The sequence below is a fragment of the Coniosporium apollinis genome (genome assembly GCF_000281105.1).
Source record: "Coniosporium apollinis CBS 100218 chromosome Unknown supercont1.9, whole genome shotgun sequence".
Taxonomy (NCBI): domain Eukaryota; kingdom Fungi; phylum Ascomycota; class Dothideomycetes; genus Coniosporium; species Coniosporium apollinis.
Window position 1 is genome coordinate 206,308 of NW_006913271.1, and position 15,983 is coordinate 222,290.

Here is a 15,983-nt window from a genome sequence, read left to right on the forward strand (position 1 = left end):
TCATGTTAGCACACGTCTTCCCGTTTGACGAAACAACTCAACCTGCCAACGCTTGTTTGAGCACGCAGTCAGGACGCAGAGCAGAAACGCCAAACAACAGTAACGGTAGACGTAGCAAGCGCTGTATTTGAAGTACAATCTGCGCTGCCTTTCTCTCTGCAGCACGAGAGGAATTTCCTAGCGACGCTTATATATATGCGGCGTCCAGCCTTTGCACTTGCACTGGCCCAGTAGAGGTGACGACTTACAGCTCTCGAGGATATATTCTCGTAACTCTCTCTCCATACTTGTCTCTTCTTCCCAGCTCATATCTCGGGTCGTTCCGTCTGCGCGCTTGCACCTTTGCCGAGCCTGTCGAGCGATGCCGCTCGTGGTGATAGGGGTATCCAACGTGTTGCTGCGTGGTCGTGTGATCAGGCGTGTCTTCAGGGAACGAGGGCATCCAGCGGGCTTCCAAGCTGTTTGAAGGCTTCGGTGCGCGGTCGGCGGAATATAGATGTTGTTTGTAAGTATTGAAGAGGCTGTACAAAGGCTCTCGAAGGAAGTCCGGTAAGTTGAGTACCTGATGATCTGGCCCCTAAGACAACGAGAGATGCGTCACAAAGCCGATAATACGGCCGCGTGTCGCTTTAGCGCGTGCCAATAGCGAAAGCTCGTTCGAACAGGCGCAAGTACCTCCAGAGGCAGCGCAGTCTGTATTAGGGGGAGACCGATGGATCCCGCGACGGTAATCAATATGGGTGAGCTGCCAGGCAAGGGCTCGAGGCGGGGAAGTCGGGAGAGATAGGCCAGCTATACAGCAACCGACTAGCAAGATACGGTGGTGTGCGATGTCACGAGAGTCTGCTCGTATTGTTACTGTTGTTGGGAGATCGGAGCAGTTGTTGAGCAAGCGGAGTAGTACTGAGATGTACGTATGGTGGTCTACAGCTTCATCTGCAGGTTGGGCGATGACATGAAGCTTGCGCTTCCCCGCGGCCCCTTCCAGGTTTCCTGTCCCCAGCTCATGCACGGCACCCCTCGACGCTCCTCGTGCCCGCATCCGGCGCCCAACCGAACTGTACTCTACATATCAGGACCACAGGACCACGTGAATTGCACGACCCTCAACCTCCCAGCATATATCTACGTCTGCTCCTGCCAGCCAGCAAAGACTTCTCTGCTTCCATCTACTTGGCCCCAGATCCTCGGCGATGCTAATCCATCAGCGTTCCAGCCGCCTACAATAGCTCAGTGCGGGCCGCGCGATCTGCGGGCGGTCTCGGTGCCCTGCAGCGGACTTGATCTCCTGGGCCGACAGCGCAAGCTTGGTTGGAGCCAGGGAGCTTCGCTGGCATCAGGTACAGCCCATCGTTGCTGATCAGACACCGACAATGCCGTGACTGCTGGCGGACAAGCATGAAAGCGGGGTCGTGGTGTGGCAGGCTTCGTGCCACTCAAGATGCCACAGCTAAAGGCATAACCAGCTGAAGAACAGCGACTCGCGTACATCAACCACTGTTTTCTTTCGAAGGGGCAGAGTCAGCGGTTGACAAAGCGCTTAATAAAAGCAGCGGAAGGTAATCTTTAAGTTCCCTTCGTGGTACGCGTGTTATCTCATCCAACAAACCCTCTGTAGAGTAAGATTACCTTCTATCAAGACTGAGAACAGCTAGCCACTCTTCTTGTTTACCTTCTTGCCGATGCTCCGAAGGCTTTGCTCTCCTACGCCTTCTATGTTCATCTATCTAAGGGCAGGCGCAACTTGCCATTTAACTCCCGCTGTTACTATGACAGCCAGTAGAACCATCGCTAGGCCGTAGACCTCCTAGGGCTACTTTACAGTACAATAGCCCTCTTTGGCCGCGCAAGCAATGCGTTACTATGCCTGCGTAGCTTCCTCACAGTTCCGGAAAGCAGAAAGGGCCATATCTCAATACGTCGCCTGGGAAGGTCATCCGAGATAGAGGGACCCTCGAGGTTCAGTCAGTCACTTGGCTTACTTTGCGGGCTGTGGATCCAGGAACACACCATTCACATCATGTTATCAGTCTTTGGCAGCGAAGACAACGGCTGTAGGCTGATTTACTGCTGCAGCGAAATATATATACATTCACCGTAATCATATTCAAGAATAGTTTAAACTCGCAATCTGGTTTCGGTGAAGCGATATAACTGAAACGTTCATGCCTACTGTATTTGGCTGCCTAACATTTTCCCTTCTGAAAAAACCCTTGTCATCTAGTATGGAACTCTTAATGGTAATTTGGGAAGTTTTTCAAGGCAAGCGGACTTCATTGAGCGGCGAAGTCCCGGGTTGCAGCGAAACTCACAGCCTCTTGGAATCTGCGGCTCATGCGATACTGCTATATCTCTCTGCGACTAGATAACTTTACATTGAGACTGCCAGCCATCTGCATACGCTACATTCTATCTAATTCAGATCGCGGTTGTCTCTTTTTCGTCTGCACAAGAGCAATGAATGACCCGCTCGTAATGGGCCGTACCCATCTCGCAAACCCAGTGCATGTGCCGCGCTCGGGCTTTACTTCACGACAACGGTATCACTGTATTTAATATTTCGAGAAGTCTCTGAGGATAGAGCCAGTATCGCAGCTCTTCACAAGAGATACGGACATTCCGGCACGTCCGGCAATCTCAGAAAGCGTAGTTAAGGCTGCACAAAATGTCATCGTTGTCGCATGGCGCATGACTCGTGCGAACAATGTTCGAGGCGGGGTCGAAAAAGTGATGCTCGCACGTGGCTCGGTCAGTGGGCAGAGAACGGTCGAACAGAGCGAGCATCACGCGAGAACAACATATACACAAGAAATCGGACATCAGAATTTGACAATCGCAAATGACATCCCATGAGAACTCCCCGCTTGCATACGAACCATTTCCGCACGTGCGAGAATATCACTGTAAACCCGACTCCCAGAAAGCTCGGCACCGACGCAGCCGAGATCATTGATTTTCATCTTTCCTGACCAGATCAGCAAGAAGCGGCTCCTCCAACCCAACCCACACCTGCGTTGCATTCAGATCGCTTCCAGGATGCCTCGGTCCTGAAATGCAGTATTTTAGCCAAGAAACGGGAGCTGCTGCTGATGTCAGCGAATCAGCTGTTCCTATCTCCGCACGCTTTTCTGGCGTTGTATCCACCTGCAGTATTTACTCCGTGGGGTCACCGCACCAACACCAAAGCCGTTCCCAGTAGCGCATGTCGATGACGGCCGTCCGGAACGATGTTCGTGAAGCGATTCCAGGCTTGCAGCGTGACCGACACTTGGGATCAAGCGGACCACTGAGGATTCGGAGCAGTAGCAGCTTGCCAGGACCCCACGAGCTCGATATCAAGCCGCTGTGGCGGTATGGGTGCCGCTTTTCCACGTATGTGGCGGGCCCTGCGGTGCATCCTGGCATTTGTGCCTGGATGGGAACGTCTTTTTGAGGAAGGCCGATAGTTAGCTGCAGGCGGTCTGTTGCTGCAAAGCTACGGTAGTGGCACAACTTAGCTTAAGAGGTGGTGAGCTCGGAAGCTTCAAAAAGCCTTTGACCCGCACCCGACTTTCGCGGAGGACTTGCGAAGACCTTTTCCCAGCAAGAGATATGTTGTTTGGTCGTCGAAGCGCAATCGTTGCGGCGGCGGCAGCAGCCCTCGCACTCAACGTATCAGCGCAGACATTTCAGCGTCTTGGAGGCTGCCCAACCCTGGGCTGCATTTTCCCACCAGACCAGTGAGACCATCCCCCCCAGGAAAACAACGTTCAAGTTTGCTGATAAGAACGAAGGGCCGATTTCCTAGCTGGACAATACTTCGATATCCGCCTCGAAGTTCACGCGCCCGTCAATGGCTCTGAGGCCACTGGAAGGCAGCCAGACCCGAACTTTGAGTTTACTATCGCAAGAGCGAACTCAAGTGCACAGAGCGCTGCGCAGTATTTCGGACTCGAGGAGCCGAGGCTCGAGCGGTGGAACTTCACGTGGTTTGAAGGTAAGCGTCGAGCTTCTTCCAGATCGGTCAAAGGGCTTTCGCAAAGATCGTGCACAAGGTCTTACTATGCGCCTGGCCTACCGTTCGCATGGAGCTTCCTCGCAGACGTTGCAATACGGGCCAAACACTGACCACATACAGATCTCTTTGCGCGAGATGCCCGAAGGCCGTCATTAGTCAATGTCACCGCGAAAGCGTACCGCAGAGTTGCTCTATACGAACGTAAGAAAGGCTCTTCCAGATGTGAAAGGCGAAACTCTAGCTAAATTTATGAAGCCGGCGAATATACCGCAACGCTGAACTACAACAACGGGTCCAAGACTATTGCTACGTGGACGGTTCGAGACATCGCGGAAGAGCGCAAGACGAAGAACATTATCCTTTTCATTGGTGACGGAATGACGACCAACATGATTACCGTGCGTTTGTAGTTGCTTCACATGGTGTGAAGACATTCAACTGATGCTCTGAACAGGCTGCCCGCCTTATAGCTCATAGGAGCGTCAATGGCAAATATAAGACGAGGATGGTACGTACGATAACGGTGGTACAGTTGCAACCGGCTAAGAGACATTCGCAGATGATGGATCAATTCCCTGTCCTTGGCCATCAGATGACCCACTCTCTTGACACATTCATGACCGACTCTGCAAATTCCGCGATGTCGCTCTATACTGGCCATAAGTCCATGGTCAACTGCCTAGGTATCTTGCTATTTCTCCAGGCCTACCACGTGACTAGCTTCGCTGACACACTCCTCCTAGGTGTCTATGCCGATTCCAGCAGAAGTCCGTTCGATGATCCGAAGGTTGAGTCGATTGCTGAAATCTTCTACCGCCTCTATAACGGCAACATCGGGATCGTCAGCACAGCCCTCATCGCTGATGCAACGCCTGCCGCACTGACCGCCCATACCAGGGATCGAAATCAGTACCCAGCGGTTGTTGATTCTTTCCTGAACGGCATAACCAACTACAGCTGGACAGACTGGAATGGCCCAGACGTTCTCTTCGGCGGTGGAGCAGAGCAGTTCTACCGGGGCGGCAGGACGTACATGGGCCGAGATTACTACGAGGAGTTTGCGAATGCGGGTTACAACATTGTGCTCAACAAGACCTCGCTCCTCGACACTGCCAACGACACCAGGACTCTCGGCATATTCTCCACCTCGAATATGGCCAAGTGGCTAGACCGGAATGTTTATACTGATAACCTGCGCAATCAGAGCAACAGCCCTGACGGCTCCAGAGGAGACGCCCTTGATCAGCCCGGTCTCAAAGAAATGACCCTAAAAGCCATTGACATCCTGGAGACACGCAGCGAGGGCAAGGGCTTCTTCCTTATGTCCGAAGCGGCCTCGATCGACAAGATGATGCACGCCCTCGACTACGACCGCGCGCTTGGCGAGCTGCTCGAGCTCGACGACACCATCAAAGCCACCGTCGAGAGGCTGAAGGAGCTGGGCACCCTTAATGACACGCTCATCCTCGTGACTGCTGATCACGGTCACGGCTTTGATGTCATGGGCTCCGTCGACACCCAATACCTCAACGCACAGGATACAGACCGTGAGAAACGCAATGCCATCGGCGTGTATCAAAACTCCGGCCAGTCCCAATATGTCATTGGTAACCTTACTTACTCCGAGGGCGTGTATGTGTCCCTTTCCTTACAAAATCGTCGAGGCTGAGCCATCTGCTGACGATCCAATAAGCCACTTTCCTGCAACGTGGGAACCACGTTATTCGTTGTACGAGGGCGTGACCGCAAACCCCGACAGGATCGAAAACGTGCGTACTTGCTTTCTCTGGCACTAGGTGTCTAATCACTAACGCTCTTGCAGTACCAAGTCAAGCAGGAGGGCGTTAGAGAACCGGCGGTGAACATCACGGCGCGGCAAGATTTCTATGCAAACCCGGAAGATGATAACCCTCCAGGAATACTTGTCAACGTATGTTCTCGGCATGGACAGTTCGAAACTGTGGTTATGAGCTGACTGTTTGATAGGGGACCCTTCCGGTAGATCAAGCCCAGGGTGTCCACAGCTTGACAGACGTTCCCGTAAGTTACCACTTCCCTCACACATCGAGAATCGCATCAGCTAATCATGTATCAGGTTTTTGCCATGGGGCCTTGCCAGGAGCTGTTTGGAGGCGTGTACAATAACATTGATGTGTTCTATGGTCAGTATCTACGCCTTCTAATGAAAATAAAATACTAACGGGCCTATAGGTATGGCAGAGTGCCTCGGACTATCGCGCAGGACCACTCCTCATGAGCCCAAAAAGCATTAATAAGCCAATTGAGCGTTCCGGAGAGATGCAATCCGGATAGACCAGATGTTGTCATGGCGTGTATGGGTGAGCGGCATATTATAATATGAGACGCGTCAAGACTCGCGAAAGAGATGTTCATCATCACTTTGCATATGACATGTCAGATCAACACGAAAGCCATTCGTGGCTAGAGCAAAGGCAAGTCGCTCATGTCTATGAAACACTTGCGGCTCACGTGATGCTTGGCATTGCCCCTAAGATTGTACAGGAGTCTTCTAAGAGCTGTCAACAACAAGATGTTGGAACCACGTGGTGATCACAGCATCAACGGCAATTTATGTGATCGATGCACCAGTTCAAACCAAACCCAAAACTAGTGTTCGGCATCGCCCGACTGAAATCGTGTAGATGTCGTCCGTCTTGAGATCGTCCGTTTAGATCGTGGACGGCACCTGGTGCTTTAGAAGGCCGCTAACCATTTAAGGCTAATTACTATGGATACTTCTACCCCATTCTAACCTAGTAATTAAGAAAATAACGTTATGGCTCCAGGGTTTAAGGTCAATCTAGGTGACACCCAAGCTGAGGGACTTACAACATCACTGAGCAGCTAGGATACTATCTGGATTACCCGCACTACGGGAGCGGAAAGAGAGGCAAGGCTTGTGTGCCCTACTTCCACGCCGTTAAATATTCGACACCGTGCCATTTGCAGCTCCCACGTTCAACCTAGACAACAACTCATCCCTGGAACCCCACCCTACTATGGTACACGAAACGAGCTTTGAAACCGCCATGCTACAGTGCTAGACTTTGTCGACAACAGCAAATGCAAAGGTGAGCCGCTGTAATGTAGGGAGAATGAGTAGAAGACAAAAACCAAACTATCCCCTATGAACAAGTGAGAACCGGAACGCCTTGCAGGACATGCTACACCGAGTGCAGAACGCTCATCGCTAGAGAAGTGGATAATGATGGTGCAGGTCATAAATTCGTGGAGTGAAAGTCTGACATAGATATGTGACTTCGAACATAAGGTAAAGGTATGAGCACGTTAGCCCAGCGTTCGTCCGCCAGAGACGATACCCTGGCTGGGCGACCTCACTGAAGGCACAGTCGGCCGGAGCGCTCCTGGAGGAGTGAATGCCCCGTCGCTGTAGCTGTTGGTCCGCTGAGAATTGTCCCAGCTTCCGTCGCCCAGTGCGCTTAGCCAACCATTGCCAAAGTCATTCCGAAGTGCCTCGATCTTCTTCTTATACAAATCGCCATTCGAGCTGTATTCTGGTGATACAAGAGACGGCCTCTTTGGCAGTGCACCAAGCGACGGAGACTTGACAATCGTGTCTATCATCGACAGACCAGACTGTTCACGCGCCTGAGGGTCTGTATTCAGGGGCGCGCCTGGCTTACGAGTCGGTGTGGCAACAGGACTGCCCCCGTACGTGCTATCTTCAGATGCGGATTCGACGGGTTGTGAAGGCGGAGTGACTGTAGATTCGGACAGTATATGAGGGGGAGCTTCGCTCTGTGATAGCTCGACAATTCTCCGCTTTGGACCCTTGCGTCGCCGTTGCGAACTGACTGCGTACTCGCTCCTGGAACGATAGGACGATAACTGCTTCCTAGGATCGTCGACTGGCGCCGGGCTCTCGGTGGGTGTGCGAAGACCAGAGGATTCCGATACCGGCACTGTGACGTCATCCTCCTCGACTGGAGGCTTCACGACTGGGACGCTGGCTAACTCAGGGACTCGGTCAGTGAGTTGTTTCCGCTCACTGTAACCTGGACCAGTTGAATCGATTATGATGTCCTCAGAACACCCCGGTGCGGCTCGGAACAGATTGAAGATTGTAATACGGTAGTTGCTGTGAGTCTTGACGAACGGATTCCGGCTAACAAAGATCTCCTGCATGTTGGGTATACCAGTCAAGCGTGCTAGCTCCGTTGGGTCCGTGAGCTTGTTGTCTCGGAGATCAAGACGCTCCAAGGATAACAGTCGCTCGATCCCAGCAAGGGAAGCTAGCCGATTCCCCCGCAGGTTCAGCGTGGTAATAGCCGGTAAGGGATTTCGAGCTAGCGAATGCAATGACTCAATCATGCAACAGGAGAGGTTCAATGCTCGAAGGGCAACAAGGCTAGCAAGACTGTCCGGTGTTTCGGTGAAGAGGTTTGAGGACAAATCAAGCGACTGAAGGGTGTTCGTAAGGGGAGCAAGACTCGATGCTGCTATTGTGGTCATGGAGTTATCGGCAAGACTCAGATGTCTAAGGAATCTCCATTTGGAAGAGGAGATGGCGCCAAGGGAGAGGAGGTTTGATGAGGAGCCACGCGGAGTATTCGATCGGATGCTCGAGCCTGAGCTGCCAGACGAGCGTCTGAGTTGTGGTGTGCTGTTTCTTGCAAGACCATGTGATGAGCCATGTCTAGCGGTACCAGGTCGTGGTGGTGACACGCTACGCTGCCTTGTGCGAACTGTGCTCTTGGAACCTCCTGAGCTTCCCCTCCCCAAGGCTAAACTTTGTGGACTGCTCGCTGATCCGGGTTTGTCTGATGAAGGAGAATCCGGTCCCGAGTCGGACCGCGCCAGCTCAGCTTGCTTGAGAGATGGACTAGGAGCGGGCCAGGGTTGCGCAGGAGATGGTGGGACTTTGGCCGACCGTCGTCGCCGCTTGTCCATATCGTCTAGGACTATGTTGATCAGAACATCTGCTGGGTCATCAACGCCTGCACGCTTGAGGGTTAGACTCCGTAGCTGATCGGCCAGACGATCCCAGCCATAGAATTGGCGGAAGTCTACATCATATACCTCAAGTGCGCTCAAGTTTTTGAAAGCGAACAGAGGAACAGCCGAGTCAAACGGGAATTCCTCATAACCTGCGATAAGGCGTGCTTTGTGATCTGGAGCGAGCCTAAGGCAAGGTATCTTGGTTATGGCGCTGTAGAGATATTTCAAATCCTCTTGTATCGCGGCCTTCTGCTTCTCGGATTTAGCAGCGGAATTAGTCAGTCCGAAGCTTGACCACAGTGATGTCATGCCAGACATCATGCTTCGTATACTGGACACCGAGTGTGTAGAATCACGGTCTGAATTCCGGCTCTTCTTCCTCTGCGCCTGGCTAAGGAATGACACATAGTTGGTCGGCGACGCGTCGGTGTGAATATTCTCCAGCCGCACGTTCATCGGACCAACTGGTATGCCTAGCTCTTCGAAGCGAGACAGCAGAAAGAAGAGGTGGTGGGGCGTAAGGGTGAGTTTTACGGGTTTGATGTTCTGAGATGTGAAGCTGAGATAGGGTAGCGAGAGCGCGGCGGCGAATGTAGCTGACGCGGAGGAGGAGGTGGTGGTGGTAGCCGCAGTTGTGCTTCCACTAGGTGGGCTGGACGCATTTCGGGGAGCTTGACGCTGGAGTTGTAATGCATTGGCTAAAGCCTTCTCGTGGGTTCGAACAAAATACGCGAGGTTCTGAGCAGATGCAGCGCGTCAGTATGGTGTGTCCCTTCTCCATCGACTTAGATGTATCCACTTTGTCGGACTATGCATGCTTTCAACGATGGACGTACCTTTATGAATACTGATCCATCTTCGGTGTCCATATTTCTCTTCGTGCGGCACAAGCGTGTATATCACACATATGTTCTCGCCGATTGTGGCTGTATTCTAGAAGGAGTGCGTAGAGGTGGGGTGGGGTGTCAGGAGACTGTGCCGGTGGAGGGCGTGTACGTAGGCTTCTGAGACACCCGGGGCTGCCGCCAGGGCACACTGCTCAAAGTTAGCCATGTCTGTAATCACACACACACGGTGATTGACGGCATATACAGCACTCGAAGCACCGCTTCGTGCAAGTCCAGAGTATTTCTGCTGACGTGAGGCTTTGCGGCGGACAGATTGCCGGCCAGGATGGCAGCTAAGTGATTCTGCGGAGGCCCAGAGGTAGTCTGCACCTTGCATGTGAAGTGGGCCTTCGAAGCTCCGATAGAAGTATCGTCAAAGCCAAGGGTACAGCGTCGACTGCGCTGGATCTGATAACCAATGGCGGATGTGTGTGGTGGAGCTGCAGACGATTGTCTTAGCTTTCCGGCGTGCAGACCATAGATAGCTCGCGGGCGGAGTGAGCTTCGCGGAGGTGGAATGCAGAGGCGGCAAATCCAGCAAAGGGCTACCGGCTGGTGACCAGAGCGGAACGGCGACGAAAGGGTTTCTTGGGTGTTTGTTGAAGAAGACGAAGAAATTACTCTGCAATCAAAGCTGCCGTCTGGCGCTCGCGCGAAGTGGATCTCGAGATCTGCGCCCTGGAGGGGCTCCGAGTCCCTCTGCGAACAGCAACTTCGAACTCTTTGATTACGGGGCCTCTCCACAGTCCACTGATCACACGCAGCGTGTGGGGAGATTACCTTACAGGCTCAAGATCACACCGAAGGTTGTCGGAAAGCGAGGGCGTCTTTGGAGGAGGGCTGGCTGCGTGACAATATCTCGCCGGCGACTGTCGGCCAATCACCAGCTCACGGCCCTGCAGGCAAGGCGCGAAATGTTTATTCCTTTGACGCCCACTCCGCCGGACGCTTGCACGTCACGGAGGCACTCTACAAGTTCAAGGCTCAGGCTGTCTTCAGGCGACGAGTACAAGCGCCTCAGTTCACCGAATGAAGGCAACCGGCGGCACATCGAACCATGCATACGCCCTGGACACGCTTTCTTTCTATGAAATAAGGATCGTGAAGACGCTCGTTGACGCAAGCGAGATGCACCGTTTCGCTCCGGACAAGTACTCGATGGCGTGCTGCGGGCTGGGTGCGCTAGTCCATGCTCAATCAATGAAGATGGTCAGTCTGGTCGATCACACCGCCGAGGCCAGCAGCCGACTGGTGCTTGACTTGACTTCTGGATGATGGGAGGATGCTTCTTGGAGCAATGCTTTTCCGGACTCTCCGTTCTCAAAACCCGTCCGAATACGCAGATGCCTCTGAGGAAGGCAGGAAGAGGGCATCGAGACTGAGGCAACTGTCCTTGTCAAATAGTAAGACACATTTATCTATCTCGGCTAAGTAACCCATTCGTATGAGAGTCTCTGAATAGTCACATGAGAAATGTGTCCCAGCACGGACCACAAAGACCCTGAAACCCTGAAACCTCGTCCTCCAGGGTGCTATCGTATCACTCCATGAGTAAAGCAGCCTCGACTATTCAATTCCGGAGAGCAGGCCTTCAGAAGAGAGATTGGAGAGCTTCAAGCGCCGGAGCTGCATCACTGTAGCCGTACTTGTCGAGTTACGGCCTCTGCTGCGCTTCATCTTGAATCAAGGCAATACTGGGTTCCAGCATCAAATCTCTGGGTGGTCGACAGAGTTGAGATGCACTAGCAAAACACGGGTCCAAGCGGCTAACTCGGCTGTACCTCGAGGCTTTCGGTAACAGTGGGATAGCTATCGGAGGACCTTCCGTATCGCGAAGTGACCAGACCGATCCTTTCAAAGAAAGCTTGGTACGTTCCTGACATCCAGATGGTAAAACCTAGAAGTTTAAACAAACGGCAGCTTCAACGACGGCAAGTGGGAGGGATGGTACGACAGCCGCCGAGGTGGATATCTCGAAGTCTGCGCGCAGCTACGTGCCGTTCCACCAGCACTGTGCGACAATGATAGCGATCGTTTCCAACGGCGCGAGTCCACCTAAAGCTTCAAATCCTCACGCTGATACCTCCGCTCAGCACGCAATCCTCACTAGCTCTCCCCCACTATCAACATCTGGTGGCCCTTGCAGCTACTAGCGGAGCTGAGTTAGCTACGATTGATATTAGGCTTCTAGTCTCTTGTTAAGGCATTATCTAGAAGCTAGCTAATCTAACTAATTAAGCTTATTAAGAATATATTCGTAGTGCTCTATTACTCTTATAAATAGTATTCTATATAGAGCGCTAGGGATAGCTATTCTTAGAAGACTTTAGTATTACTTAATATCTATAAAATATAATAAGATATATTATCTTAGTAGAGTTCTAACTTCTAGCTTCTAATATTCTAAAAATACTAATAATAACTAGATAATTGCAGTTATTAATATACTTAATAAAAAAGAGTTTTCTACTATATATTACCTTGGCGAAAACTATAACTACCTCTAAAATCTATATAGTAGAAATACTTATAGTACTATAATAAATACTACTAGGTGTACCTATTTTATACTAAAATAATTTAGAGTATTAGTAAAGAGAGTTTAGTATATTTAAGTCTTTAAGAGTATATTTTCTTTATATATCTTTATATATTTCTTTTCTTAAATATAAGAGATATTCTCTATCTTAAACCCCCTTTAGTACTCTTTATTCTATATATAAGAAATAACTGTTTTTAATTTAGTATTTAGTTTTTTAATTTAATTTTTAATTTAATTTCTATTTTATACTTTAGTTTAATCTATTTCTTAGTTTATTTCTTAGTTTATCTCTTAGTTTATCTTTTAGTCTATTTTTTAGTTTATTTCTTTAGACTATCTCTTAGTTTATCTTTTAGTTTATCAATTAATCTTTTAGTTTATTTTTAAATTAATTTCTAAGTCTACTTTCTAGTATTTAATTTAATTAAACTTCTAGAGTACTTTCTTAGTAGTATCTTAGCTTTATCTCTAGTTTAGCTTATATATAATTTACTATTTAGCTTAGTTTTTAGTTTAGCTTAGAGTATAGTTGTTAGTTTACTTTTAGTTTAGCTTATAGTTAAGTTTATAGTATACTATCTATCTTAAATTCTAGTTAGCTTAGTAATATTAAATTTTTTTACTTAAGTTAAAAATAGACATTTTACTTTCTAAGGGGGATTCTCCCTCTTAAACCCCCTATTTTCTCTTTTTAAATATAGGGTGTTCTCTCCCTTAAACCCCCCTCGCTCTCTTTCTAGAATCTATGAAAGCTATTCTTTATTTTTATTTTTATTCTTATTTATCTTTATTTTCTTATTATTTATTTTTATTTTCTTATTCTTTATTTTCAAGTTAGGTTTTAGTATTTTTCTTAGTATATTTCTTAATTTGCTTTTTAGTTTATCTCTAAATATATCTTTTAGTTTATTTCTTAGCTTATTTCTTAGCTTTTAACTTAGTTTACTATTTGCTTTACTACTTACTCTACTACTTACTCTATTACTTATACTACTATTTACTTTACTACTTACTTTACTATTTACTTTACTACTTACTTTACTACTTAGCTTACTATTTAGTCTACTATTTAGCTTACTACTTAGTCTATTCTATAGTTTACTACTTAGCTTACTATTTAGCTTACTATTTAGCTTACTATTTAGTATTCTACTTAGTCTACTATTTAGTATTCTACTTAGTCTCCTATATAGTATTCTACTTAGTCTACTACTTAGATTATTACTTAGATTATTATTTAGATTGTTATTTAATATACTACTTAAGTTACAGTCTAGTTAGACTTTTTAAATTCGTTTCTAGTTAATTTTCTAACTTAGTTTCTAGCTTAGCTTATAATTAACTTAGTCTTTATCTTAGTTCTTTATCTTAGTTCTTTATCTTAGTTTCTAATTTAGTTCTTAATTTAGTTCTTAATTTACTTTCTTTCTATTAAGCTTAATAATTCTCTAAGTTCCATATACTATCTTATATACTATCTTATATACTATTTAAGTAAGTAGATTCTAGTATTAAGTCTTTCTATACTATTATACTTTTCTTTATTATTTCTCTTGAATTTATAGATATATATATAATTTTCTCTACTTATCTTTTAAGCTTTAAGATAAACTATAGAACCTTAAGCTTATTAAGTTTCTTTTTACTATAAGTAAGATTATTCTTATCTATATATTTAACTTTTCTATTAGTATAGCCTCTAGTGTAATACTTTAAACTATATAAAATATATTTATAATTATATTATCTAGTTTTACTATAGTTATATTAAGACTTCTATAACTAATTAGTATATAGCTACTTAGAGTTTATAGACTATATAATATATTTAGTTTTATAAGTTTAAATATTTATATTCTAGCTATCTATAGAGATAAAATCTTATATATTATATAGATTCTAGATTTTCTATTATACTGAAAAGCTTTTTAAAGTTTCTCTAGCTATATAAGTATTTATCTACTCTGTTATATTTCTATCTATATTATTAAGTCTTTTTCTATATTATTAAGTCTTTTTTCACTCTATTAAGCCTTCTTTGACTCTATTAAGCCTTTATAGGCTACAGAATACCTCTAAGAGTTTATATTTACCTTATAGCTAAAAAGAAAAAGTATAGTCTTACTAGAAGTTAAACTAGAAACCTAAGATACGCGCGCGTAGTTAGTATAGCGCGGTTAGTAGTTAGCGTTTTTATAGCTAAGCTATAGTACTAGCTACGGCTATAGTGTACTAGCTATAGCTACAGCGCACTAGTTGCAACTACTAGCTCTATAGTTATAAACTATAGTTATAGCGAAAATTTTAAATTTCTAAAGCTTTTATACTAGCGGTTATAGAGCGCTATAAAGTGAATATATTAATAGCGTAAAAGTAGAATTAGAAAGTTAGGTTGTAGATTTTATAATTTTAACCTATAGTATTTATTATCGCGTTATAAGTATTTTTGCCATATAAATTTTAAAGGTAATTATAGTTTTCGCTAAGGCCGCGTATAGTGGAAAAATTTATTTTATTAAGAATATTAATAGATTAAAATTAAAAAATCTAGTCTTTAACTTTCTAATTCTACCTTTACGCTATTAATATGTCTACTTTATAGTACTCTATAACTACTAGTATAAAAGCCTTAGATATTTGAAATTTTAGCTAAAGCTTAATTATAACTATAGTGCTATAGAATCTAGTAGTTATAGCTAGTACACTATAGCCGCGGCTAGTATATTATAGCTATAACTAGTACTATAGCTTAGCTATAAAAATACTAACTACTAACTATACTAACTATACTAACTATATATACCTTAAGTTACTAGTTTAACCCCTAGTAGAACTACTTTTTTTCTTTTTAGCTATAAGATAGATATAGAGTCTTAAGGGTATTCTATAATCTATAAAGATTTAGTAGGGTATAAAAAGCCTTAGAAAGGTAATAAAAGAGTAAAAAAAAAGTCTAAATAAGATAAAGAAAGATATAATCTAGTAAAAAAAGATCCATTAGAGTGAAAAGAGCATAATATAAATAAATAAAGACTTAATAAACTAGAAAAGATACTACAAGAATAGACTAATATCTATATAGCTAAGAAGATATCTTAAAGGAACTAAAACTTTAATAAAATATCTAGAATATCAAAGAATTATCAATTAATTAGTTATAAACCAATCTTGTTAATACTAGAGTAATAAGAGATTAGATATAATAAAAAAACTAAATAGAATAGAAGCTAAAATAGATACTATAGTTTTAAGTAAACTAGAACTAAGTTAGAAACTAAATAGAATACTAGACTAGAAACTAAACTAGATACTATACTAAAAGTAAAGTTAAAAACTAAATTAAAACTAAACTCTAGATTAAATAATAAGGTAAGATAAAAGCTAGACTAGAATCTAAGCTAGAAACTAAACTAGAGACTATAATAAAAACTAATTAGCCATAAAGTATACTAAAAGATAAAACCAAGATACTAATAAGAAAGCAGCCTAGAAACTAAACTAGACTAGAAGCTATACTAAAAACTAAGTAGTAAACTAAGTAGTAAACTAAGTAGTAAACTAAGTAGTAAACTAAGTA

General features: G+C 45.5%; 2 protein-coding genes across 2 annotated transcripts; one reads left to right on the forward strand and one right to left on the reverse strand.

Annotated features, from left to right (window-relative positions):
- Window positions 1-3,591: 3,591 nt before the first annotated feature.
- Window positions 3,592-6,270, forward strand: W97_02443 (uncharacterized protein; the record flags this gene model as incomplete). Its single annotated transcript, XM_007780343.1, has 12 exons — window positions 3,592-3,719; window positions 3,774-3,976; window positions 4,118-4,198; window positions 4,253-4,395; window positions 4,452-4,505; window positions 4,557-4,680; window positions 4,741-5,629; window positions 5,691-5,766; window positions 5,820-5,927; window positions 5,984-6,037; window positions 6,093-6,159; window positions 6,209-6,270. 12 exons carry the CDS (start codon window positions 3,592-3,594, stop codon window positions 6,268-6,270), a joined length of 1,989 nt encoding a protein of 662 aa, XP_007778533.1.
- A 1,036-nt stretch (window positions 6,271-7,306) lies between these two features.
- Window positions 7,307-9,846, reverse strand: W97_02444 (uncharacterized protein; the record flags this gene model as incomplete). Its single annotated transcript, XM_007780344.1, has 2 exons — window positions 7,307-9,715; window positions 9,814-9,846. 2 exons carry the CDS (start codon window positions 9,844-9,846, stop codon window positions 7,307-7,309), a joined length of 2,442 nt encoding a protein of 813 aa, XP_007778534.1.
- Window positions 9,847-15,983: the final 6,137 nt, after the last annotated feature.